Source organism: Capsicum annuum, chromosome 9 (genome assembly GCF_002878395.1).
Source record: "Capsicum annuum cultivar UCD-10X-F1 chromosome 9, UCD10Xv1.1, whole genome shotgun sequence".
Classification (NCBI taxonomy): Eukaryota; Viridiplantae; Streptophyta; class Magnoliopsida; order Solanales; family Solanaceae; genus Capsicum; species Capsicum annuum.
In genome coordinates, this window is record NC_061119.1 from 61,633,555 (window position 1) to 61,658,658 (window position 25,104).

At 31.8% G+C, this 25,104-nt stretch overlaps 2 protein-coding genes across 6 annotated transcripts; one reads left to right on the top strand and one right to left on the bottom strand.

Annotated features, from left to right (window-relative positions):
* The first annotated feature begins 9,138 nt into the window (after positions 1-9,138).
* Positions 9,139-13,647, top strand: LOC107842753 (putative serine/threonine-protein kinase). 4 transcript variants are annotated; one of them, XM_047396808.1, is made up of 8 exons: positions 9,139-9,281; positions 9,377-9,400; positions 9,493-9,604; positions 10,748-10,860; positions 11,354-11,564; positions 12,168-12,405; positions 12,485-12,715; positions 13,002-13,207. In XM_047396808.1, the coding sequence occupies exons 3-8, from the start codon at positions 9,541-9,543 to the stop codon at positions 13,054-13,056; spliced, it is 912 nt and encodes a 303-aa protein (XP_047252764.1). In that variant the 5' UTR covers positions 9,139-9,281; positions 9,377-9,400; positions 9,493-9,540; the 3' UTR covers positions 13,057-13,207. The 4 variants fall into 4 exon arrangements, with proteins under 4 accessions (XP_047252764.1, XP_016542216.2, XP_016542215.2 ...); XM_016686730.2 differs by having other exon boundaries at positions 9,141-9,281; positions 9,490-9,604; positions 12,485-12,635; positions 13,002-13,647; XM_016686729.2 differs by having other exon boundaries at positions 9,141-9,281; positions 12,485-12,635; positions 13,002-13,647.
* A 372-nt stretch (positions 13,648-14,019) lies between these two features.
* LOC107842755 (clathrin light chain 1) lies at positions 14,020-18,282 on the bottom strand. 2 transcript variants are annotated; one of them, XM_016686736.2, is made up of 4 exons: positions 17,918-18,255; positions 15,255-15,408; positions 14,763-14,831; positions 14,020-14,622 (listed from the first exon to the last, which is right to left on the bottom strand). In XM_016686736.2, exons 1-4 carry the CDS (start codon positions 18,103-18,105, stop codon positions 14,284-14,286), a joined length of 750 nt encoding a protein of 249 aa, XP_016542222.2. In that variant the 5' UTR covers positions 18,106-18,255; the 3' UTR covers positions 14,020-14,283. The 2 variants fall into 2 exon arrangements, with proteins under 2 accessions (XP_016542222.2, XP_016542223.2); XM_016686737.2 differs by lacking the exon at positions 14,763-14,831 and having other exon boundaries at positions 17,918-18,282.
* Positions 18,283-25,104: the final 6,822 nt, after the last annotated feature.

Sequence of the window (25,104 nt, forward strand, 5' to 3'; positions counted from 1 at the left end):
GGGTATGTGATGATTTGAAATGATTGAAGTAATAATATACTGTACGTTGAAGTTATATTAATGTAAGCTAATCAAATTAATCGATAACTCATCAAAGTATGTATATGAAATACGTCGCATTATATTAATGGATAATATCTCCGCGTATGTATGTGATGTGTATAGTATGTATTTAGAACTTAATATAGTCGATATTGTGTATATGTGTGTGTGTGTGTGTATATATATCATATATATATATGATGTAGTGATCGATGAACTATGTAGTCAAAAACTACCAAAATCTATCCAAACATATTGAATACTTTGATTTAAAACGACCAGAGTAATAATATATTGTACGTTGAAGTTATATTAATGTAAGCTAATAATCAAATTAGTCGATAACTCGTCAAGTATGTATATGAAATACGTCGTATTATATTATGGGGTAATATACTCGTGTACATATGTGATGTATATAGTATGTATTTAAAACTTGATAGCCGATAGTGTGTATATATGTGTGTGTGTATGTATAGGTATGTATGTATATATATATATATATATATATATATATATATATATATATAGTGATATATGTATGTATGTATATCTCTTGTGTAGTGATGTACGTACTACATTGTTAAAATTAAAGCTAACAAAATAGATCCAGTTATATATTGAATATACTGATATCATGTGGTCGATCAAGATGATATACAGTATAATGTTGAAGGTATAATAACATAAGATAAGCTAACCGATGTATATTATGGGGTTATAAAATGGTGTATTTGATCGATGTATGTAATACGTATTTGGAAGCATGATAGCCAATCGAATATATGTATATGTCTGTGTATCTCGTGTAATGACGTATGCAGTAATCAAAAGCTAGATAACTGAATCTAATTAACTGATAATCCAATTGAAAATATAAATAAATTATTTTATTACTTTTTATTATCATTTTTTACGATTTATCAATTCAAATATAATATTTTATTATTTTTTCGTAAACATGCACACTCACAATTATTTTATAAAATACATTATCTATTTATTATTTTATCTATTCTTCTTCTTCTTCTTCTTATTATTATTATTATTATTATTATTATTATTATTATTATTATCATTATCGATAATTTTAAAATAAATATTCATGCACACTCATAATTGTTGGTGAGGACAAGAACATGTTATGGAAAAACGACAGCAATCGGATCATTGAATTATTATTTAATTATTACTATTATTATTATGATTTATTATTATTATTATTATTATTATTATTTATTATTATTATTATTATTATTATTATTATTATTATTATTATTATTATTATTATTGAAATAAAAATCATTTTTTTTAATATGTGTATTTTCTAACTCAATTGTGCCAATTCATAACTCACAATTTACAAATGCATTGTCTTTATTATTACTACTATCGATAACTTTATATAACATTAATTTTTACATGCTTAGTTTATTTTGATATCGATGTCTTATTATTTTTTTCATCATTATCACATTTATTAAAATAGCGGGCTTAATTCAATTCAATGAAATTTCTCAATGTGCTTATTTTCTAGCCATCTTGTACACAATTAATGTTAATTTTAATCAAATTGATATTAATTCCATTTTTTACCCCTTTTTAAAGTAATTTTAATCTCAGTCGTTGATCAAAATTGATCCAACAGTTGATGTTAACACCCAATTTTATACCACAACATATCAATTTTAGCCTAATTTTATTCAATTTATTATTAGTATCATTTCAATAATTTATTAATTTAAATACAACATTTTACGTAATTTCATTAATATTTATTAATTTTTTCTTCTCATAAATATGCACACTCATGATTTATAAATATGTCGTCTATTTATTGTTATTATCATTATTATTTTACGATAATTTTATAAAATAATTTTATGTAACATTAATTTTACACGCGTAGTTTACATTTATATGAACATCTTATTATTTTCTCGTCATTACATTTATTAAAATAACAGCCTAATTTAAATTAATTTTTTAAAATTTATTTAAATTTTACACAATTTGTATTCAATTAACGTCAATTTTAGCCAATTTGACACTAATTCTGAGTTAACTCATTTTAAAATTATTTTAATCTCATTCGTCGATCAAAATCGATCCAACGGCTGAGATCGGATCAACCTTTCTTCCCTTTTTAAACAAAATCCAAATCATAATCCTAACTTTCACTCAAAAATAGTCGCCTCTCATCTCTCTATCCTTTCTCTCTCTAAGATCTCTCTCACCCCCGTTCCATCACTCCGGCCGGTGACCCTCACCAACAAAACCATCGATGCTGCCAATTGCCCCCGTGCAGCCATCAACTGAACCAGTGCCGTCAAGCACCATTGGACGCCGCCATCGAGATAACGTCGGCAAAGCACCAGTGGACGCCGCCATCGAGATAACGTCGGCAAAGCACCAGTGGACGCCGCCATCGACCAGTGGACGCCACCATCGAGATAACGCCGGAGTTATTATCGGCGAAAAGCCATCTGCGTCAGCCGTCCCACCGCCTCTACTCTCTCCCTCATTTTTCTCCCTGTTAGCTCTCTTACCTTGATTGATTTTTAGTTGCTGCTTTATCATTTTTCGTTATTTTCAGTTGTGTTATTTATAGTAATCTTGAGATTGGGAGTTTTTGATTTTGATTTTGAATTGACATTTTAAGTAATCTTGAGATTGATATTGCTTGGGGTTCTTGATTTTGGATTTGTTCATGCCACCTCCATTTGTTTTTCTTTTTTCAATTAATTTGGTAGAAGATCATGCGATATTATTCATAAGCAGTTAAAGCCACTCTGTTTTTTGTTATGTATTTTAATTCCAAACTCTATTTTCTGTGATGATCTAAATCTCCAGCAGTGCGAGGTAACATGGAGAGTAGCTTCACTCTTACTGTAGTAGCTCAAGGATAATAGGTAAAAAAAATTATTAATGTTATATTTTATATTATCTTTTTGCAATATAAAAAATATGGTTCAAAAGGTAAGAATAACACTCCATAAATTACTTATTAAACTAATAAAAATTTAATAATTTAGGAGAAAATATGTCATAGCATGGTGAAGATCTACTTTAGATAAAATTGCATCAACTAAAGCTCGTTAATTACTAAGGGAATTCCTTTATATCCAGGCTTAACTCCACGTTTATGAAATTGTGTTAATCTTTTAAGACTCATTCAGTTCCTCACTAGTTAAAATCACCAGCTATTCATTGTTTTTTCCTTGCTCTCTCGTTTTCTGATTTGAATAAATTTTTAAGAGCAAGCTCGAGTTCGGCTCTTTGATGACGAGGTCAGTATTCGTCCCTTCTTTTTGCTTTTTTTAATTTTCGGAATCAAATATTTGAAAGTATGCCATTTATGTTCTGTTTGTCTTTTTGATCTATATGTATTTGACTCCGTCCTACTATAAATTAAAATTCTGTTTTACTAGAAATTGTCTTGTCAAAACTATCTTGTCGTCAATATTCTAGTGTAGACTTTTTAAAGGAAATAGTACTATGTAAGATATAGCTAATGTTGTATTCCTTAAGTTAAAATAGTATTAGCAGAAAAGTTTATGGCCTAGGATTATTTAAACTTTGATCTTACAAGTTCGGGTTGCCTTCCATGTATCATAATATGATTTATCCTGAAATCTATTTTGGTGAGTATTTTAGAGTTATTGAGATTGTTTTATTAATCTTAACAATGCTTCAAGGAGTATACATTTTCATTGATTACGTGATGTTAAGTTTGCTCCATTTTACACCTACTTTAGACTAGAATAAGTTTGACTAAGAGTAACTTGATTTTCTTTTTTTGCTTTGTAATGCTTCTTAAATGCTCAATGGATCAGTGACATTAATTTGAGGATGTAATGTTTTGTAAGTTAATCTTAGTTTTGTTATGGAAGTTTACTGGATAACTTATTATTGGTGTGCATTTTAATATTGAAGAAATTAATGTGCATTATCTTTTTGTGTTAGTGGGTACAAATTTTCAAGAATGTGATTATTAGGAAGTTGTAATGAGAGAGTTACACAATACAGGAAGTAACATTAGGCTTTTAGACCTACAAAGTTAATTGGTAAATAAAGTTTTTACTTTTGACATATAAATTGTCATGAATGTATAGAATTTACTTAAGTGTGGTCACTTAAGAAGTGTATTAGTTAGTCGAAAATCTACAAGTGTAGTTACTTGAAAGATGAACTTGTGTTTTAAATTTAGTTAAGGGTGGTCACTAGAGAAGTGAATAAGTGACTTGAAAATGTTTAAGTGTAGGTACTTGAAATGTGGACTTGTGTTTTGAATTTAGTTAAGTGTGGTCATTTGAGAAGTGAATTAGTGAATCAAAAATGTTTAAGTGTAGTTACTTGAAAGGTGGGCTTGTGTTTTGAATGTAGTTAAGTGTGGCCACTAGAGAAGTGAGTTAGTGAGTCAAAAATGTTTAAGAGTAGGTACTTGAAATGTGGACTTGTGTTTTGAGTTTAGTTAAGTGTGGTCACTTGAGAAGTGAGTTAGTGACTTGAGAAGTGAGTTAGTGACTTGAAAATATTTAAGTGTGGGTACTTGAAATGTAAACTTTTCATTTTGAATTTAGTTTAGTTAGGTAACTTGTGAAGTAACTTAGTGACTTGAAATGTTTAATTGTAGTTACTTGAAAGGTGAATTTTGAATATAGTCAAGTGTGGACACTAGAAAAGTGAAAAGGTTTTAGTGTAGGTACTTGAAATGTGGACTTGTGTTTTGAATTTAGTTAAGTGTGGTTACTTGAGAAGTGAATTAGTGATTCGAAAATTTTTAAGTGTAGTTACTTGAAAGGTGGACTTGTGTTTTGAATATAGTTAAGTGTGGTCACTTGAGATGTGAGTTAGTGACTTGAAAATGTTTAAGTGTTGGTACTTGAAATGTAAACTTTTCATTTTGAATTAAGTTTAGTTTGGTAACTTGTGAAGTGAATTAGTGACTTGAAAATGTTTAGGTGTAGGTATTTAAAATGTAAACTTTTGTGACTCGAACTAATTATTTGAATGTGATTGATTGTGTAGATGGAACCTAATTATAGCTGGATATATCAACGAAATATTGATAATAGAATGGGTGAGGCTGAGAATGAAGATGCGGATGATGAGTTGTAGTTTTTAGTCTTTTGTATGTTTTATAGTTTGGATTTGGAACCTCGATAAATTTTGTAAATAATTTGATTTTTAATATTTGTATTCTTATGGTGGTTGGTTGATTGTATATTAAACAATTGGTGGGTGGTAGTATAAATAATTTGATTTGATTTTTAATGTTTGTAAATGATTGGTGTATTGTAAATAATTTGATTTTTAATATTTGTATTTTGAAAATTTTCAATATTTTTTTTATAAAGCTATCAAAAAAACCGACCACATTTGATCGATTTTTTTGAAAAATTTTACAAAAAATCGACCACATGTGGTCCTTTTTTTTAAATTTTTTTTACAAAAAACCGACCACATGTGGACCCTTTTTAAAAAAAAAAAAATTACAAAAAATCTACCACATGTGGTCCCTTTTTCTTTAAATTAATTAATTAGTTCAAAGAAAACCGACCACTTGTGGTCGGTTTATTTTAATTTTTTTTTATTTTTAAAATTATTTTTTCAATTTTAATAAAATAATAATGAATTTTAAAAATATATATATTTAAAAAAAAAAAACCGACCACATGTGATCAATTTTTAAAAAGCTTCCACAGTTTTACCGACCACGCATTTTGATCGATTTTGTGATTGAAAATTAAAGAAATCGACCACTTATGATCGTTTTTGTGATCGATTTTCCTTTTTTTTTAATAGTGATAGTGCATGGAAAAACAAACATGTTAATAGTGCATGTTGACTTCTTTGGCTTATAATTACTCTCACAAGTCAAGATCAGAAACTTGGCTAACAGATTTAAGTACATAAAAATGGAAAATTTACTCCAACGCTACATTTTGGTTTGTATTGCATTAATATTAGATGGATAAGATTTGCCCAAACTAGTAAAGAACGCTGCAACTTTCAAAAGAGACAAAAAAAAGAAAAGAAAAAGTAAGAAGCTAAATAGTGGTTGAAAAGTTAGCAGTCACGGTATTAGAAACAAAGGGTTCTCCATCGAAATCAATGGATAGTTTATGGTATAAAATATGATTTTTTTTACTTATTTTTTATTAATCGGCTCACTGAAAAAATTTATGGTGGGAAATATATTTTTATTGAACTAGGGGGAAACTTTTTAATTTTTTTGTGTAAAAATATGTATAAACAATATAAATTTCAACCTCTATGAAAATAATTACATAGCATCCCTGTTATATTTTCTCTCTCCCAGCTTTTGAAAAATACTTATACGTTACTACAATGTATGAGGTAAATCGATTTGCTTACAATTATGAAAATAAAATCTGATACCATTATTATCTCTCATAATTAACGCCATGAATTAAGCACTGATTTTATGGAGGCATGAAAAAGTAACTAATAAATCAAATTCAAAATTAGTTAGTAATGATAAACTTCAAATATTAATATAAACAAAGTAGTAGACTTCCATAATTATTCACCTTAAAACAAGGATCACTTTCATTTTCTCCTAAAAAGTCGATAATTTCTTTTTTTACCACTAATTAAATACCCCTAATCAATTAACAAATTCTTTTTACCATTAATAAACTTTAAAAATAAAACCTTCTTAATAGTCATCTACGATCTACCCCATAATAAAATTTAAAATAAAACATTCTCAATAGCCATCTAAGAAACACAAAAAAGAAGTAAACATAGAATCAGACTGTCAAAACAAATAAAAGACAACCTGATGCCACCGTCATTCACATGTATGTATACATCTTATACAACGCACAATGTAATCTTAACAAAATGTATAATGTAATCTTATACCTAGAATAAGATTTGATACCATTTTTTCATATAATCTTAACAAAAGTATACTGTAATCTTGTACATAGAATAGAATGTATAATGTAATCTTATACACTAAATCAAACAACAGTTTCATATATATGTGTAAACCTTATACAAGTCATAATATAATTTTATACAGTTTCACATGTATGTGTACACCTTATACAACTCACAATGTAATCTTATACAACTCAGACCAGACTCCATTGCAAAGTTTATACTTTACGTATTAATCACTTTCAAATAAATAACAAAAAAAGCAAAGATCTGACTTTGAAATATATGGAAAAATATGAAAAAATTCAATTCTCACAATGTATTGAATTACAAAAGCGGATACTTTGATGAGTACATACCTGCAACAAAAAAAATTCGAATTCAAATTTGATTTGATAAAGTTGAAAAACAACTTAAAATTAAATGAAGAAGGTGAACTTTGTTCAGTTAATGGTTGATAACTGAATATTTTAAAACTCCCTAGATCACGTTAGCTTGATTCTAGGCGTAAATAAAGGAGCACTGATATGGAGCAAAAAACAATGCACAAAATATGGAGCAAAAAACGTTATTTTAGTATGTATGCGGGATGAGAAAGAAATAGTAAAAGTAAGGAATTTTATGTAATTAATATGGGATTTTTATAATTAATTTTCAAAATAGAATTTTTATGTAATATTTAGTAGTTAACTTGTGTATTTGATAATTTTTTATAAAAATGTTGCTATTATTTTTTCTTTCCAACTGATTTAGTCAGATATTTAGGGGAATAGTTATTGGAAAATTTTGAATGAAAAAATAGTGATTTTAAGTAGTGGCGTAATATACCATCTTTGCGCGTTCTTAGCCTTGAATGCTTCTTTAGCTTTTACTCCCTTGGTCCCAAATTATTCTTCTCAAATTTTTTAATTTAATTTTCCATTTTACTTGTCTTTTTTAATTAACTAAGAAGAGATAATTTTTTTTTTTTATGTTATACTTTTTGTATTAATTACTTTTTCTTCAAATTAAAATGTAAACATCATTTAATATGAGCACTATGATAAACTAGCCATGTTATTAATTATTTTTCTTAATCAATGTGTCATCTCAATTTGTGATAGGTAATTTGAGACGGAGAGAGTATATATTTGTTTTATTTTACATAAAACATACTCCTCTTTTTATTGGATATTAAAGTGACCTATTTATTGTAATGCTTAGGATGAGAATATTATATATATATATATGCTTTCTGGTTTGACATTTGAAGGACTTTTTTTAGGTGGACCAAATCTAATGTTTTTCTCTCTTAATTAGATATGGCAAATCCTAATAAAGATATGTTACTCCCATTTTACTTTATGTATTCTAATTTTACTAAATATAGTTAATGTAATAGATAAAGCTCAGAAGGTTATAGAATTCGGAATTTTAATTAGCAATAATAGATAAAAGAGAAAAGGTGAAATAGCCTTCCTTCTTCTACATCAAGCTTTGAAGATCTAATAGAAAAAAGTGTCTGGCCTAAAAGAAACTCGAATTCAGGGGTTGCAAGCACTTCTTGAAACCAATATGTTTAAAAATAGAGAAATTTTTAGAATTTTATGATTTAAAATTAAAGAAGTACATAAGTGATGACATATCAAAAATATCTTTCAATCTGGTCCTATTAAATGTCATGTTATTCCTTATAAGGTGTCATTAAAAATAAAACGGAAGGTATTAAAATTAAAACTTAATTAAAATGTTGCCTTGTTTCTTAAATATACTAAAATGAAACTAAGTTGCACAAATTGAAATAAAAGTAGTACTTTTTCTCCTCAAAGAATGACACTTTCCGTTATAAGAAAGAGAACAAAAAAAAAAATGTCAAATGAAAATACAAAGTCAACCTCACAATTATAGGATGTGGCGCACTAGCCGACGAAAGTGCTTTTTCACTTAATTAGAGGTCTTCATTTTGAATTCTTGATATGAAAAGTTATTGTTAAGAGTGTTTTGCTCGAATTAATTTTATCTCGTGCAAATCTAAATTAATCGACCTCTAATAGGACACCATAAAAAGTCAACCTCAATATTGGCGGCTTCTCTCTTCCTTATTTTTTTTTCACCTTGACCAACCCCTCTATCTTATTTTATGTACGTATATTAAGTATTAACTCCCTCTCGTGCAAGATACTATAAATACATTTAATTATGGCAGAGTACAGTAGTATTTATTACACCAAGTGAAAAGTAGTATCTGTATTCAACTATAAAGTTGTATATAGTTGTACCATGTATGGCTTTTATTTCAACTCTCTTCTAACGGCTTTCGATTTTCAATCATGAAAAGAAATCAGGTACTATATATTATTCTCTAAATTTGCAAGGTTTTTTTCTCATTTGGCTAGTATTTGATTTTTATGTTTTCTCTTTCCTTTTCATTATTTTGCAGAAATATTATTAGGTGACAGAACAGGTACTATATATCATTCTCTAAATTTGCAAGTTTTTTTCTCATTTGGCTAGTATTTGATTTTTATGTTCTCTTTCCTTTTCATTATTTAGCAGAAGTATTATTAGGTGACAGAACGTTAAGAAAGTTTGAATATTTCAGCAATGGGTTGGAGTTGCTTTGGAATTTTGCAATCATACAGAGACAATAAAGAGACTCAAGTCCAAGGTATGTACACTCATAAACGTTTATTTGTCACATACTAAAAAGAAACAAGATCATCGTGACTACTTTCTTTTTGACAACATTAGTGGTGGATCAGCTTGCACGCAGCTTGACTAATTAGATGATCAAATCATTTTAAAATAGCGATATGCTTAACACAAGCTTTTCTTTTTGCATAGATCTTTTCCAGAGTTTGAATTAAGATACTTCAACTTTAAGGTTCATTAAGCCGGATTTTTTCTATTTAGAATTAAACCCTTGAAAATTCTAAATAGTGAACAGAGTGTAACAATAGTGGTGTATCATGTTCTATTTTTTGCTACCTTCATCTTTGTGTCTCATGTCATTATGTTGGATCTCTAAAGACGGTACAAATCTAGAATTTTGTTGTGTCCGTGGCTTTGGTTCAGTAGTGAGAGCGCAACACATGATTTCACGGACACGTGCACATCGTGAGTTGGAAACTTGTAGCTAATAAGATTATCGTATTTGATTCTTGGGTATTTAAGTGGAGATTAACACATGGTGAACCTATTATTCAACCCTTTGTCCAGTTGGCCGTCGAGAAATTTTAGGTTAAGAAAAAGTCAAGAATTGTGTTGGATTCATGTGGTCTTAATTCCATGACTATTAATTTGACTATCCCAACATTTGATCACATAATTGATGTTTAATGCTAGGAGTGGTAGAGATAAGCCGAAGAAGAAATAGGAGAGTTGATTAGACACAATATCTTGATATTTTTTGTTGTCATTTTGAGTACCTTCTCGTTTGAATTGGGGGTCAATCTGAAACATCGATCCTCTCTACCTCTCAAAGGCAGGAATAAGGTCTGCATACATTCAATCTTTCGTAGACCCCACTTGTGGGACTACACTAAGTATGTAGTTTTTGTTTAATGTAACTGATTCCAACATATGGTTATCTCATTTCTCTGATCTAGAGGAGCAATTCTGAATCTTCAGATGTTGAAGTCCTTTAAGAACGAAAAACACTGAAAGAAATGCTTCTCTATATCTTTTTGTACTACCAAAGAGATGTATGGTTTAAATGGTTCATTTCTTTTCCTTTTCTTGTACTTTTTGTTATCCAACTTTGTCAAGTACTTCACATTTTCATATTCTTCTTGTTTTTCAAAATGTGTAGAGCTCACCACCAACAATGTGAGGCTTTTCTCTTATAACTCATTGAGATCAGCAACAGGACACTTCCACCCATCTAACAAGATAGGAGGTGGTGGTTTTGGAGTTGTTTATAAGGTAATCGTCTCTTGTTTGTGGTGTCATGCCTTTAATGGTCCTTGTGTATTGCTTGTTATTTTAGTACTGAGTTTAACTTCTATACATTGAGAGTTTAGAAGAATGTTTCCAGTGTCAAGTCACCTAAAAGATAACTAAGTGGAATTAGTGAGTTGAAATTAAATAAGAGAGTTCTAGGTTTAAATCTCAAACAGAAGCCCAAAAAAATAGATGATTCTTTCAATCTGACTAAGTTTTAGTGGGTAGAATTACCTTGTATCTGTGTTGGTAGATAACAAGTATCCGGTACAATAGTCAAGGTACACATAAGCTAATCCGGACATCACCATCATAGGAAAATAAATTTAAGGTAGATTACCTGATAAGTTGATACTAAAAAGGTATTTTACGCTATCAATATCTATGAGTTTAATCTTTTATGTGTTTTCTACTCTCTGGTTTTTGCTTTATTAGAGTTGGTCTATACTTACGCAACTTTGTTCTTTAAATGTAGGGAATTTTGAGAGATGGAACTCGTGTTGCTGTTAAATGCCTCTCTGCTGAATCAAAACAAGGGACAAAGGAATTCTTGACAGAGATCAATATAATATCAAATACTCGACATCCAAATCTCGTTCAGTTGATTGGTTGTTGTGTTGAGAGTGGCAATAGAATGTTGATATATGAATACATGGAGAATAACAGCCTTTCCAGTTCTTTACTTGGTAAGTTTCACAAAGTTAGAATACTTACTTTGAGCCAAATGAATATGTCAAAATTGAAGTTAGGGGTGTCAAATGAGTGGATTGGACTGAATTTGGACGGATTAAGATGAGTTGAGTTAATAAATGGACTGTCAATTACCCATCCAAACTTGGGTGAGTTGGGGGGTCACTTTCATGGGCTACCTTAACAACTTTGTCACCGCTAGGTTCCCTAACAATTCATGAAGATATGATCGAATACTAAAAAGGGTAACTGCTCATGAACTGGTACTGTTGAATTCAAAAGAGATCCGTTGTGAAGCTTGTCTTAGGTAAATTCCAAAAGGGAATGTGAGAGAAAAGTTATGGGCCATATAAGACGAGATCAAGAATTCTATTATTGAAACACATTTTAGGTTAAAGCCTTAAAGGACAAACCATGAGGCCCCAAAGGTTAGGCTAGAGTAAACAACACATTGACAGTTGAGCTTGGGCCGTTAGAAAAGAGTACTTAGTAAGTTTTCCGAATTTTCTTTCTTTTTTTTTTTTTTTTTTAGTTCATTTTCTCAAGTTATATCATTCAAGTGCATAGCTAACAACCAACATGTAAAATTGGCATTGCAGGTTCTAAAGGTAAACGCGTTACCCTGGATTGGCCCAAGAGAGCTTCTATATGTGTAGGCACAGCATCTGGTTTAGCATTTCTTCATGAGGAAGCAGCACCGCCAATTGTTCATCGAGATATTAAGGCAAATAATATCCTTATAGATGAAAACCTTCAACCTAAAATTGGAGATTTTGGTCTGGCTAAGCTTTTTCCTGAAAATGTCACTCATCTTAGCACGCGAGTGGCAGGAACAATGTGAGTTCCATTGAATTTCAGTTCATAACATTCGATCTTCCTCTCTTGTATCGTCTTACTAATTTATTCCAATGTACAGAGGTTATCTTGCTCCTGAGTACGCCTTGTTTGGACAACTCACAAAAAAGGCTGATGTCTATAGTTTCGGAGTTCTTATACTTGAAATCATAAGTGGAAGAAGCAGTAGTAAAGCAGCATTTGGAGTGGATCTCTTGGTTCTGGTGGAATGGGTAGGACTATACTTTCAGCTTGATGTTCTTCAAGATTCATCAGTAAATGTTATAGATGCAAGTCAGTTAAAAATCACTAGGTATCTGATTGCCTCCTGCACTGGACTATTCTACCACATACCCTTTGTGGATAAACTCTGTCAATAACAGTATAGACAGATTAAAAAAATCACCTAGCGTTTTCTGGTCTCCGTTGGAATTCGAACGTTGGCATCCAATGGTTTTCACTCGGTACATTGACCGCTAGACCACACCCTTGAAAGTCTGTGAGTTCTTGTAGGTTTGACTAAAAAGCAGATGGGCCATTCATTTGCATTATTAAAAAAATATTGCAACTGTTTAATTTTGAAGGAACACAATTTGCAGGTATGGAAGCTTAGAGAAGAAGGCCGGCTTCTGGATATCGTTGATCCAGATCTAACAGAGTATTCAGAAGCTGAATTACTGCGCTTCATCAAAGTTGCTCTCTTTTGCACACAAGCAGCACCTACCCAGAGACCTAATATGAAACAAGTGATTGAGATGTTGTCTAGAGAAGTCACCCTTAATGAGAAGTTCTTAACTGAACCAGGAGTCTACAGACAACATAGCTCGAAACGATCAAGTTATGATAGTCTGCAGAAATCATCCTCGGGGGGGAAGACCGGGGTGCAATCTGTAAATCCTTTTGCAACATCAACAAAGTTTGAGAGTTTTCCGAGTGTCACCCAAATGCTTCCTAGATGATGTCAACTGGTGGTCTTATTCGTTATACTTGTATATTGTTGTTCTGCTAACGCGGGCACTGGGCAACTCCCCAAGGGATTATGGCAACCAGTAATTTATAAATTTTCTCATGTAATGTAAGTTAGCAGTAGCTGATAAGGAAGAAGGAAAAATCTCTAGTACTTCAGAAATTCTCTAGTACTTCAGAAATCAACTACTTTTATCCTCTTGTATAATAGTTTCACGGTTCCAGAGATGGATGCATTAAATAGATTAGATGATTAAGATTGCCTTACGTTTATGAAAATTTGTTGTTCTTCATCAGCTTTTTTCTCCTTCATGCATCCGATGTCCGGAATCCACATCGAATCCATTGGCCCTGACTAATCAAGATTTGTACCGTAGAAAACCCACCACGAGCGATGAAGGAACCTTTACCATTCCGCACACGCTTCGTAGAAAACCCACCATGAGGGATGAAGGAACTTTTACCATTCCACACCTCCTTTGGTAGTTGCTCTATATTTTCAATATTCTGGAACTGGTACAACAAATTTGCCTGAGGGATGGCATTGGCCTTTAACCAGCCCAAAGACATTACAAAACGAGAACTGAGAGCATGTGCAAGTTGCAACTACTACTTTGGCATAGATTAGATCTACATAGAAACTCAAGACAATTTCACAGAATGAGCTACTATGCAACTCCAAATTCAGATATTGAAGGTAAAGTTTACAGGAGGGATATGAACACAGTAAAAACATAGAAGCGAAGAGAAACCTTTTCTCTATGCAAATATTAGCTGCTCCTAAAACTAGAAATGAGGGCAAACACTTCCTGATAGGAGTTATTCTCAAACCCATTACATTTAAGTCAACGTAAAGGATGACTGAATTTACAAGATCAAGACAGTTGCATTTTCATTCTCCAGCAGAATCAACCTTCAAGTTGCTGCAGTAGCTTGAGACTTAGCTGAGGCAGCTGCAACAGGAGTTTCCGTTCCTGTCTTTGCATCTTTTTCCGGTTGTGAAGATGGTTTTGGTGACATCATATGCTCAGGCGGGTTGTGTTTGAGTTTCACAAGTATTTGACGCATTCTAGAGAGTTCGGTTGGCCTGCCAGGTTTGGGTCCTTTGACTACAATGATGGATGGCTGCTTCTCCTTATCCTTCTTTCCCTTCTTTTCTATGGTTGGGACCTCCTTTGGGATAAGCTCTCCAATTGCCCTCCAATAAGCCTTATTAGCTTCAGTGTGGAACTTCTCTTGGTTTGCCAAGAATAACTGGGAAAGGAAAAAAGATGACACATGAACTACACGATTAACTAGCAAGGAACTTACTGAACTGTGGAATTTCTTTTAGAGATTTAATTCATATAACACCACAGACATTAGTTCTGCGCAGATTAGTAAACAAAACTCACCCAAAAGACAACTACTTTCGTAGACAATTTGTACCAAAGGTTTGAAGCAGATTCAGCACATTTTGATAACTGGTGAAAATTTATCAAATAGAGTAGTTAAACTGGAAAATATCCATTTCTAAAATTAAATTCACACCTGTTACGCAACGCTATGTCTAAATCATATGCAATGTAAACAGATAAACATAGAAACTGCATTTCTCAGAGTACCTGCTCTGGTTGAGTAGGAAGTACCATGATTAAAAACTGGTATTGGATAGTACTTTTACAAAGTTAATCCTCCATCTCTACATTCATATCCTATTATGAAGTGTTGAAAGCAACAATTAGGAAGAGAAGGTAACCAGATGCACGACATGACAGAACAGTGATAGTTTATCTTCCACCTAAAACAAATGTTTGGAAAGACAAGCACTAGCAAATTCATAACCAAAGTAGTTAGCAAAACCCCACATTTAAGCGAAATGTTTCAGAAAGATTCAATTTTTATACCTTCTCCTTCTCCCGGTTAGCAGCTATGTTATTCTCACATCTAAGTTTCCATTTCCTATAGTACTCTGCTTTGTATTCCTCTGCTTCTTGAATTATTTCCCTAACAATTTCTTTCTCCCTTTGTCCTTTCTCCTCCAGTCGTACTGCATTCAATCTGGAAAATGAAACAATAGTTGACCTCTCAGGTAAGGAGATCCAGAAATGTAATATTGTAATTTCATCTCAAATACATACAACATAAGGAATTAGATAGTAAGCGAATTAAATTGTAATCACTACAGAAAAGTAAATTGGAAATAGTGAGATATTAATGCATCATAGGTATAAACTAAATATTAGTAGTAAATTGGAAATAGTGAGATATTAATGCATCACAATTCACAGGTATAAGCTAAAATATTAGTTAAGCTGAGATATGTTAAAATACAGAATTCTGTCTGAAGCTTCAGATTGCACCATAGACACAATCTTTTCACGGTTTTCACAAGAAAAGCATCATATTTACACACCAGTAAAGAAGCTTTGTACAATGCACAGACATACACTGCATATTAACAATGAATTAGCCGGTATTATACTTCGTATCAGCTTCAGAACATTTTTAAGGGTAAACAGAATTACAAAATTTCCATTAGGACTTAGAAGGTAAACTCAAATCAACTGCCACAATGGACTGATATTTTGAAGGAAGTGAGTGCTACTCCAGCAGATATATAGTGAATCTATTACAAAATGTATATCGGTGTTAAGTTCGAACCTATTGTTCAAATTTAAGTAGCGGGTACTCCACAGCCAACAACAACAACAAACCCAGTGTACTCCCACATAGTGGGGTCTGGGAGGGTAAAATGTACGCAGTCCATACCACTACCTCCGGAGAAGTAGAAAGGTTGTTTCCAAGGGTATTCCACAGCCACTAGCTTAAAATTCAGGATCCGTCTCTAACTATGACACGGAAAGATTAATTTATTATTAACACAGTTATCAATAAGTAATCAGAGACCTCCTCAAAAGTATTATCAGAGATTTCTACATCAACGAATTTATCTTTAAGTTATGTATTCTCCTATTGACTACAACATTGCAAGACCATGTCATCAGGAACTCATTTATCACTAATGTATGAAGGCCTCCCAAATGTATTAGCAGAATCTTCTTCTTTAATGAACATCAAACTCCAATTCATTGTCCCTGACTAATTGGTCGAGGTAAGGAAATGACAGGTGTTGGAAGGTAAATCAGATTCTATGTTAAAGAAGTTCTGAACTTAAAAAATGTAAAATAAAACTATTTTTGGGAAAGAAAACAAATAAAATGAACATCGAACTTCTCATGAGTTTTATAAACCATTTTCTATATCCCAATTTATGTGGCACACTTTTCCTTGTTAATCCGTCTCAAAAGATGTTCACCTTAAGTAGAAATAACTGAACTTTTAAATTCCCCTTTACTCTTAATAAAATGATTTATAGCCACACTAATGGTTACGAGTGATTTAGACCACAAATTTCAAAAGTTTTCCTATTTTTTTCTTAAACTTTGTATCAATTATCACAAGTCTAATTCAAATTAAAAACAGTACTTGGTGAATAAATTTCTTGGGAAGAACGAACAAAGTAAATTGAATTGTCTAAGCAATGAGTTTCATAAAAACAGACAACCATGGCACCAAACTCCCACTATGTGGGCCCAGAAAAGGGCAGGACCATATTCACTTAACTATACAAAGCCTTACAACACGCTATTTTCACGGGTTCAACGCGTGACCTCTTCATCATGAGGAAACAACAATTACCGTTATGTCAAGGCTCCTTCCCAGCGATATCTTAATAGACCAAAAAATAATTAATTACATTTAGTTTGATTAAAAAAAGGGAACTACAAGAGTTGACTAACAAAATGGATAATCTTAGTAGCTTGGTTTGATGGTTGGATACCTAAACTTTCACCCAGTAGTCATTCAATTCCCCACCTTGTCACGCCCTCTATCATTTTTTACTCTCCTTTATTTTTTTTTCTAAAATAACTTTTTTGCAAAAAGGAGTGGCTAGAGAGATTTTTTGTACCGTAACTAAGACGGAAAGATCAAGAAAAAGAATCACAGACTAAACAAGCATGATTAAGGCAAAATCCGAATCAGTATTTATCAATTTTAATCAATCAATTCATGTTATACGAATATAATACATATATTGTTGCTCGTCAAGGTTCCTCTCCGTCGATCACATATTTCGATAGACAAACAATTAACTAAAACTTACTGTTAAGAAATAAAAAGCTTGCTGATCGGGAATTTTAAAAAAAAAATACTACGACAGTTGACTAAAATATACTAGCTTTTTGTAAAAAACAGTAGGTAGAGATTCTTTTTACCCTATCCCATATGGAATTTGTCAATTTTGGTCAATCAAATCATGTTATACGAATATACTACTCCATCTGTCCCAATTTTGCAGCACAGTTTGCTTTTCAAGAGTCTGGACAGATTAATTTTGATCATAAATTCAGACATGGATTTTAAAGTTTTTGGAAAAAGTTTGTTTCAATCTCGAAATTCAAAAGCAGCCACATAAATTGAGAGGGAGAAAGAGTACACATATATCTTCGCATGCAGACAAATTTAAAACAGGAGAACTGGAAAAGAAGGAAAAAACAAAGCTCACCGGCGCCACTCTCTCAAGGCCAACCCCTCCTCCGCAACCATACGTTCCGGCGGGGGAAGAATTGGTCCATTTTCTTCAGCGAACTGAACTTCAGACATGATCGGCTCCGAACCAAAAACGTGGTCTCCGGTGTCTTCAGTAGCACCCTTGTCCACCACCTCGAAGTCGTGCACTGACTCTGATGACATGGCTAATGATTCCTCTTCTTATTTTTGTCCTTTCCCGCAATTTCAGTTGTATATTGTATGTTTGTTCCTTTTCTCTGCCTAGCGAATCAACATAAATAAAGAAAGAAAAGAAAATCCAGTGCGGGAAGCATTCCGGAGGTTGTGATACATCGCCTTTTTTCCATATAATACGTGGCTACTTCGTAGAGGGTATTGGCTTTTGAAATAACTAGTTTGGTCGCACGTGACTTGCATGTACACATATAATTTTTGATTATTTAAAATTAGACGATTTCTTAATGATGTGTAAAAAGTTCAACATATATATTTTATTGTAAGCACATATATATTTTACCACCAAAAATTTTAAGTGGTTAATAGATCTACTATCTCATATATATGATAAAAGGAAGCAGACACTTTTTAACTATTTTGATGCTTTTTAATACATTAGAGATATAGATATAAATGTAGATTTATAGACTTTTTAAATCTTCTTAAAATTAAATTTAGATGATTTAGAATTCTTAAATTAATGAAAAAGTATTAATTGTCATTAATTCTAATAAGGAAAGATTTTGCCATAAATATATTTCATTAATTTTCAACTCTTAACTATTTTTTAAAAATAGTGAAAAGACGATTTTGTCTAAAGTAAAGACTTTTAATGAAGGACAAAAAGTTTAAACGACATTTCTAAGGCTCTTCACACTTTTAATATAGTATAAATATAGATATAGATTAGAAATTATAAATGATAGATACACCAAGTTTGAAATGGTAAATTTATTTCTTTTTCCTTATTTAATAAGAGATATCCATCCTTCAAAATTACAGGTCACTTGTTTATATTTTAGATATTTATTTTTGCTTGTTACTTTTAACATATAAAAAAAATTTAAATACATATTTTACCCGTAATTTATTTACTAAGAATTTTCAAAATCTCAATTGATCAATTTCACCTAGTACAAATTAATAAGGTAATATGGTTAAGCCATTCCGTTATTCACTATTTTTTAATGTGTGTGTCAATTAAAAAAATAACAAATAGTTTTAAACGGATGGAGTACTACAATTGAGAAGTTAAGTAGTAATTTGAACATAGAAATCAAATATTATTCATTTTATTTAGAATTATGAAGATGGAATTGGAAAATAAATAATAGGAGTAAATTATTTTTCAAATTTGAAATCTAAATTTAAGTTGAATTTAGAATTTTCATGGTCAAACACTGATGTTCAAATAATATAGAATAATAATTTCAAAAAAGTGAAAAAAATTTATGATCAAAAAAATTCTAAGTTATGTTATAAATTTTTTAAAATAAATTTAAATAACTACAATTTATAAGAATTTTGTGATTTGAAGTAGTTTTAGGTAAGATTTTCCTTTTTAAATTTTTGTAATTTGATTTTCGAGTTCAAATTAAAAAATCAGAAAGTCTGAGTCTCCTACTTTAAGTTATGATATTTTTAATGAAGAAAGTATATCCGTTAAAATGAAAGGATAAATAAAGTAGAGTTTAATAAAAAATAATTTTAATGAGACAATTTTATTTTAATATTTTTTGTAGTGTTTGAATTCTTAAGAGGGTAGACACGTGATTTTTTATCCTCCCGAGTTTTAACCTATTTTTTGGTATTAAATATTTATAGTTTTGTCCGATATTTATTTTAGTTCTTATTTCATTTTTAATAAGTTTTGGATGAAAATAAATAAAAAATAATAAATACAGTTACATTTTTGGTATATTTTTATTTTTATTTGTATTTTATCTTTGTTTTTAAAATAATACGAAAAATTTAAAAATATTTTTTCTCTTAATTTTAATAAATAGGATAGTAACTTTTATTATTATGTTAATTATATTTATTTTAGGTTATTACAAATTTTTATTATATTTTCTTAAATATAAAAAATATAATTATTTAATATTATTATTATTATTTATTTTAAATTAATTAAAAAAAATGGATGATTATCCTAAATAAACTACCCTCTCAACACCCCTTTGTCAAATAACTTCCTACATCCCCTTTTTAAGGGGAAACTTTCCTAACCCCCCCCCCCCCCCCAAAATATTCTAGGACTTTCACTAAGGCTGCATTTGATTTTTGTTTAAGATTCAGATGTCTGAATCTGAATGCACATTTGAATAATTAAGATGTTATCTCTAGATCTGAAAATTGAATGATTAAGACTGTTTGTTTTTCAACATTTGAATGTGCAAAAAAAATTTATTTGTGTATATAATAAAATAAAAAATATAATTCAAATATAAAATTAATTATATATCAGAAAAGTATGTAATTTAATACAACAAAATTATTATTTGATTGAAAAAAATATTTATATTTGTTAGTGATAGTGGAGATGGTTTATAATGGTGGTTGCAGTGACAATAATTGATGTAAGTGATTAGTAATGTTGGTGGTGATACTTGTGATGGTTGGTATTGTAATGACTGTTATGATGGTGGCGGTTGATAGTGATGGTGGTGGTTGTGATATGATGTTGCTTGATGTTAGTTGTTGAAGGTGTTGATTGTGATGGTTGAAAAATAAATGCATGATGGTTTGACAATGTGTTGGTGCTAGTTGGAGATGTTGTTAGTTGTGATGGTGGAGATAGTTGTTAGTAGAGATAAATTATAGCGATGGTAGTGGTTGAAGTGATGGTAGAGGTGACGTTACTAGTGACAATGGTGGTGGCGGCCAAAGATGTGTAGAGGTCGTGATATATTAGTGGTAGTTAGCGTGGTGCTAATTGTGATAAATGAGTTGGTCGACAGTAGGGATTGACCGGTAGTGGTTGATGATGGTGGTACTGTTGACGACGGTGGTGAATATAATTAGAATAATAGAGGTAGTAGGTGCGATAGCGGTTAACAATAGTGGTTAGTAGCGATATCTATTGTCAATGGTAGAAGTGGTTAGTAATGGTGGGTGGTGGTTGACAATGGTGGCGGTGGCAGAGGTGATTAGTAGTGATGATTGATGATTATGAATAGAGTGGCCGTGAATATTATTCAACACCAAAATTCCTCTTCAGACCTATTAAGACTTGATTCTAGATCTGAATGATTAAGACCTATTCAGACTTATTAAGAGCTAAAATCTTAATAAAAAATAAATGCACTTAATGGTCTGAAGTCTGAACTATTCAGACTTAGACCTCCAGTGCAAACAAACGAGCCCTAAATCAGATAACCAAAAGAGAGAGAGAAGATCATATAAAAAAAAGAGTGTGAAGTTGAAGTGCTAAGATTCCACTTGAAGTTTCCGGTGACGACATTTGAGTTTCTGCTTTAATTCATCAACAGTTTTTTATCCGATTTCGTATCATTTTAGTTATGAATTGTACTATAGAAAAACATGAATGAAAATATTCAAATGGTTTCATGCAGTATTTAGTTTGTATGATTGTATGATTACGTGAATTTTCTGTTATTATATGTTGTATGATTAAATAACCAAATATTTATATATTTGTCGATAGATGTGTTAGGAATTAGGATTTGGTGTGTTAATACTCTTAAGTTAAAAATTCGGAACAGAAAGAAAAAATAGAGAAAAAAGAAAATTCACCCATAGTCCACGTTCTGCAAAACACACACAGAACACAACTTAATTCTCACATGTTTCATTTTTCATTCAACACTATATACACAATTTACACACAATAATTTTTATACAGACCACACAAACACACACAATGAACGGAAAGAAAATTGATCAGAGTGGGAATAGGGACTCTGGTGGGGTTGATGGTATCTTCTTCAAATTTGAATTGAACTGAATTCAATGGAGAAGAATATTTGTTAATAAAGTTTTAAAAAATAAAAAATATATCAGAAGATTGTGGAATCAGAAGAAACTCAACACCATCGTCATTTTCCCCCCAGCTGCGACCAAATTTCATCCCTCACCGGACCCATAAAATCAGTGACCCATCGGAAACCAACATCCACCAATCAAATTATGCCAAATTCATCTGAAATCACTCCGAAAACAGTAACCAAATGGTCCGAAATTCACTCGTCGGGGAACCAATTTTGGTTCTACTCAAACCATCACCGAAAAATGGCAAACTACCGCCGGAAATGACATCTCCACTAGCCACTACTATTGCCTCTCTCTATTCCCCTTTTATCGGCGCCCAACAGCCACAAACGGCTGATTTCAGCCACCGAAACCAATCTGTACCGCCCTTTTTTTTATTCTTTTCCGTCACTATCCGCCGGATAACCGACAGATCTGGTCATGTCCTCATTTTTTTGGCAGCAGGGTTATATTTTACTCTCTCCATTCCAAATTATGTTTCAGCATTTCCTTTTTCGTCCGTCCCAAAATAAGTGTCGTCTTTCCTTATTTGGAAAGTTTTTTAAAACACAATTACAATTTTATCCTTAGTGGTCCCACTTGATTTTAAATACTTTTACTCTTTTTTTTTTAATTTTTTCAAGTAAAAGTCAAATCACTTCAATCAAAATTCAAAACTTTTATTTTACACTTCAACCAAAATTAGTAATGTCATAGAAAATTCAAAGATTAACTTAAACCAATAATTTGCATAGTCAAAGATTTTGCAGCAAAATGCTATGGCATTACGTAACAAATGTTGAAAATAGATCCCTCAACTTCAAAATAGACTTCTCTATGACTTTTCTATGGCATTAAGTCCTCAGATTCTTGAATTGGTTTAAGTTAATATTTAACTTAAACCAAGAATTTGCAAAGTCCTCAACTTTTCTCTCTGTACCAAAGTCCAGACGTAACAAAATTCTGAAAATAGAGTCCTCTTCAGTTGTACAACTCCTTCACAAAAGAGTGAAGCTGCCTCATAATTTGCAACTCTCACTTCAATGTCCTATTCTAATATGAACATCACCATTACAAGGAGAAATAATTGTATGGTACCATTAACGTACTAGCATGGATAAATAAGTAACGAACCCTTCTGCAGTAATAGCTTAAGCACCAGAAATTTATGTTGCCCGAAACACAATTGTTTTTTAAAACAAAACAAGAACACTCTTTAGAAGTTTTCAATTATGAATCCATACAAGTTGTGTTGTAGTATAAAATTACTGCAATAAGACCTCCACCACCAAAAAAACTCTCGATCAATGGGATCTCTTCGCTAGAAAGAAGTAGACCTTGCTTCTCAATCCACTGTTGAGCCATATCGATAAGATTGCCACTGCTTTCTCTAACACCATCTTTTGCGGCGATATCTGCTTTATTGCCATATGAGATTTCAAAATGCGGAACATATATTTAGATCCTCGATAAACTTAGAAACTCCAACAATGGTACCATTCTTTCTATAAATAGAGAAGCCTTTCTACCAAAATAAATCATGTGAGAGCATCTTCTGTGTAAGCTCTTCACAACCATATTGTCCACAATATTTTTTTTAAAAATCAAATCCAACAATACTACTAGTAATTTCAAATTGCCTCAAGATGTTTACCAAGCATAATTCAGGTTTCATTAACTAAACTAAAAATGAAAACAGTAAGTTGACAAAAAGAATCCCAAAACAAACTCAAGGAAAACTGGGGAATGAGGGATTTCATATAGAAATCGGTATAACATTCCTCTAATCGAAGAGACTGAAGCCCATGTCTTCATCAGATTCCTCTTCTCTTCCTTTTTTTCCTCGTCTTCATCAGATTCCTCTTTTCTTCCTTCTTTTCCTCGACAGCTGGTGTTGTAGCACCACCACCAGTAGGTGCAGCAACTGCAACTGCACCACTACCACCGGCGGGTACTGAAGCCAATTTTTCCCTATCGCTTGCAATCAGCTCGGTGATGTCCTTGCCTTTGACCTGGGACAAGAGGAGTTTAATCCTATCATCATCAGCATCATCTCCAATAGAACCAAGATTCCTTTTCAAATATGCAGCAGATGGGCAAGTATTCCCACTCAAAATATCCAACAAATAAGAAGCAATAACCTTTGTTTTCTCTTCATTTGTGAGATTTGGAAGTTAGGGAAAATGTGTTTGTGTTATTTTTGGCCTACCACAGCCGCTGAGAAAAATCATTGTCCACAATATGGGTGTATTGATGGCAAAAATTGAATTGTTTAAGTAATCCTACAAGCAGTAATCTGCTGGAGGCTTTTTAGCAGGTGCTCATCTTAAATCCTGAGGAGCAGCTTCAAACACACGAAACTACTTAGTAAGATTCTCTTCGAGATCAAGAATCGTTGCAACATTTCCATATCTATTATATTTTCATATCTGTAACGCTTATTCTAAGTGCTTTAAGCCAAAAAATAGCTTTTAAGTCCTTGAGTCTATGTTATTAGTATGGTTAAATGAAGTGACAACACTGCCAACAAAATGCAAACCTGCACCATGAGTCTATGCTATTAGTATGGTTAAATAAACTAACAACACTGCTACCAAAATGAAAACCTGCACCACGAGGACTCAATCCCTGTCCATCAACGATGTCCTCTGGATCTAACCATAGTAGGTCACGCATAGCACCCTTTTGAGGAACTTGTTGCTTCCTATCAATAGTTCAAATCTGGTCTAATGTAGATATTGTAGAGAGAGACCACCATGGACAGAGAATATCTTATGACAAGAAACAACAGATGATGATAGAAATCAAAAGCAAGACCATACAAGAATAAGACTTACGACAGGCACTGCCAAGTTTTAACCCGTTGAAAAGCAAGATAACACTCCACTACCTACTAACATTCTATCCTAATACGTGACCTTTACACCTTCCTATGTAAGTTCTTTGGGATTACTAAGGTTTCATTATTTTTGTGTCATTTTAAATTGCTTAAAAGATTTTGTCATCCAAGGGGCCAGGTCAAAGCAGAATTACCACACCTAGGAAAGAGACTGACACTTAAATATTATCAGGCCCTACAGATGGTTAGTTTTCTTATAGAATAGCTATACAGAAAACAAAGGGAGTGTGCCAAGTAATCCTGCAGCTAAACCACCATTTACGATAAAAAAGATTGTGCAGATGACCAAAAAATAC

Excerpts from the sequence above, each read along its gene's own strand:
- LOC107842753 (XM_016686730.2), top strand. The coding sequence starts at position 9,541 with ATGGGTTGGAGTTGCTTTGGAATTTTGCAATCATACAGAGACAATAAA. Across the intron at positions 10,861-11,353 it reads GTTTTGGAGTTGTTTATAAG|GGAATTTTGAGAGATGGAAC; the intron begins GTAATCGTCTCT and ends CTTTAAATGTAG. Across the intron at positions 12,636-13,001 it reads TCTTGGTTCTGGTGGAATGG|GTATGGAAGCTTAGAGAAGA; the intron begins GTAGGACTATAC and ends CACAATTTGCAG.
- LOC107842755 (XM_016686736.2), bottom strand. The coding sequence starts at position 18,105 with ATGTCATCAGAGTCAGTGCACGACTTCGAGGTGGTGGACAAGGGTGCT. Across the intron at positions 15,409-17,917 it reads GCCTTGAGAGAGTGGCGCCG|ATTGAATGCAGTACGACTGG; the intron begins GTGAGCTTTGTT and ends TTCATTTTCCAG. Across the intron at positions 14,623-14,762 it reads CGAAAGTAGTTGTCTTTTGG|TTATTCTTGGCAAACCAAGA; the intron begins GTGAGTTTTGTT and ends TTCCTTTCCCAG.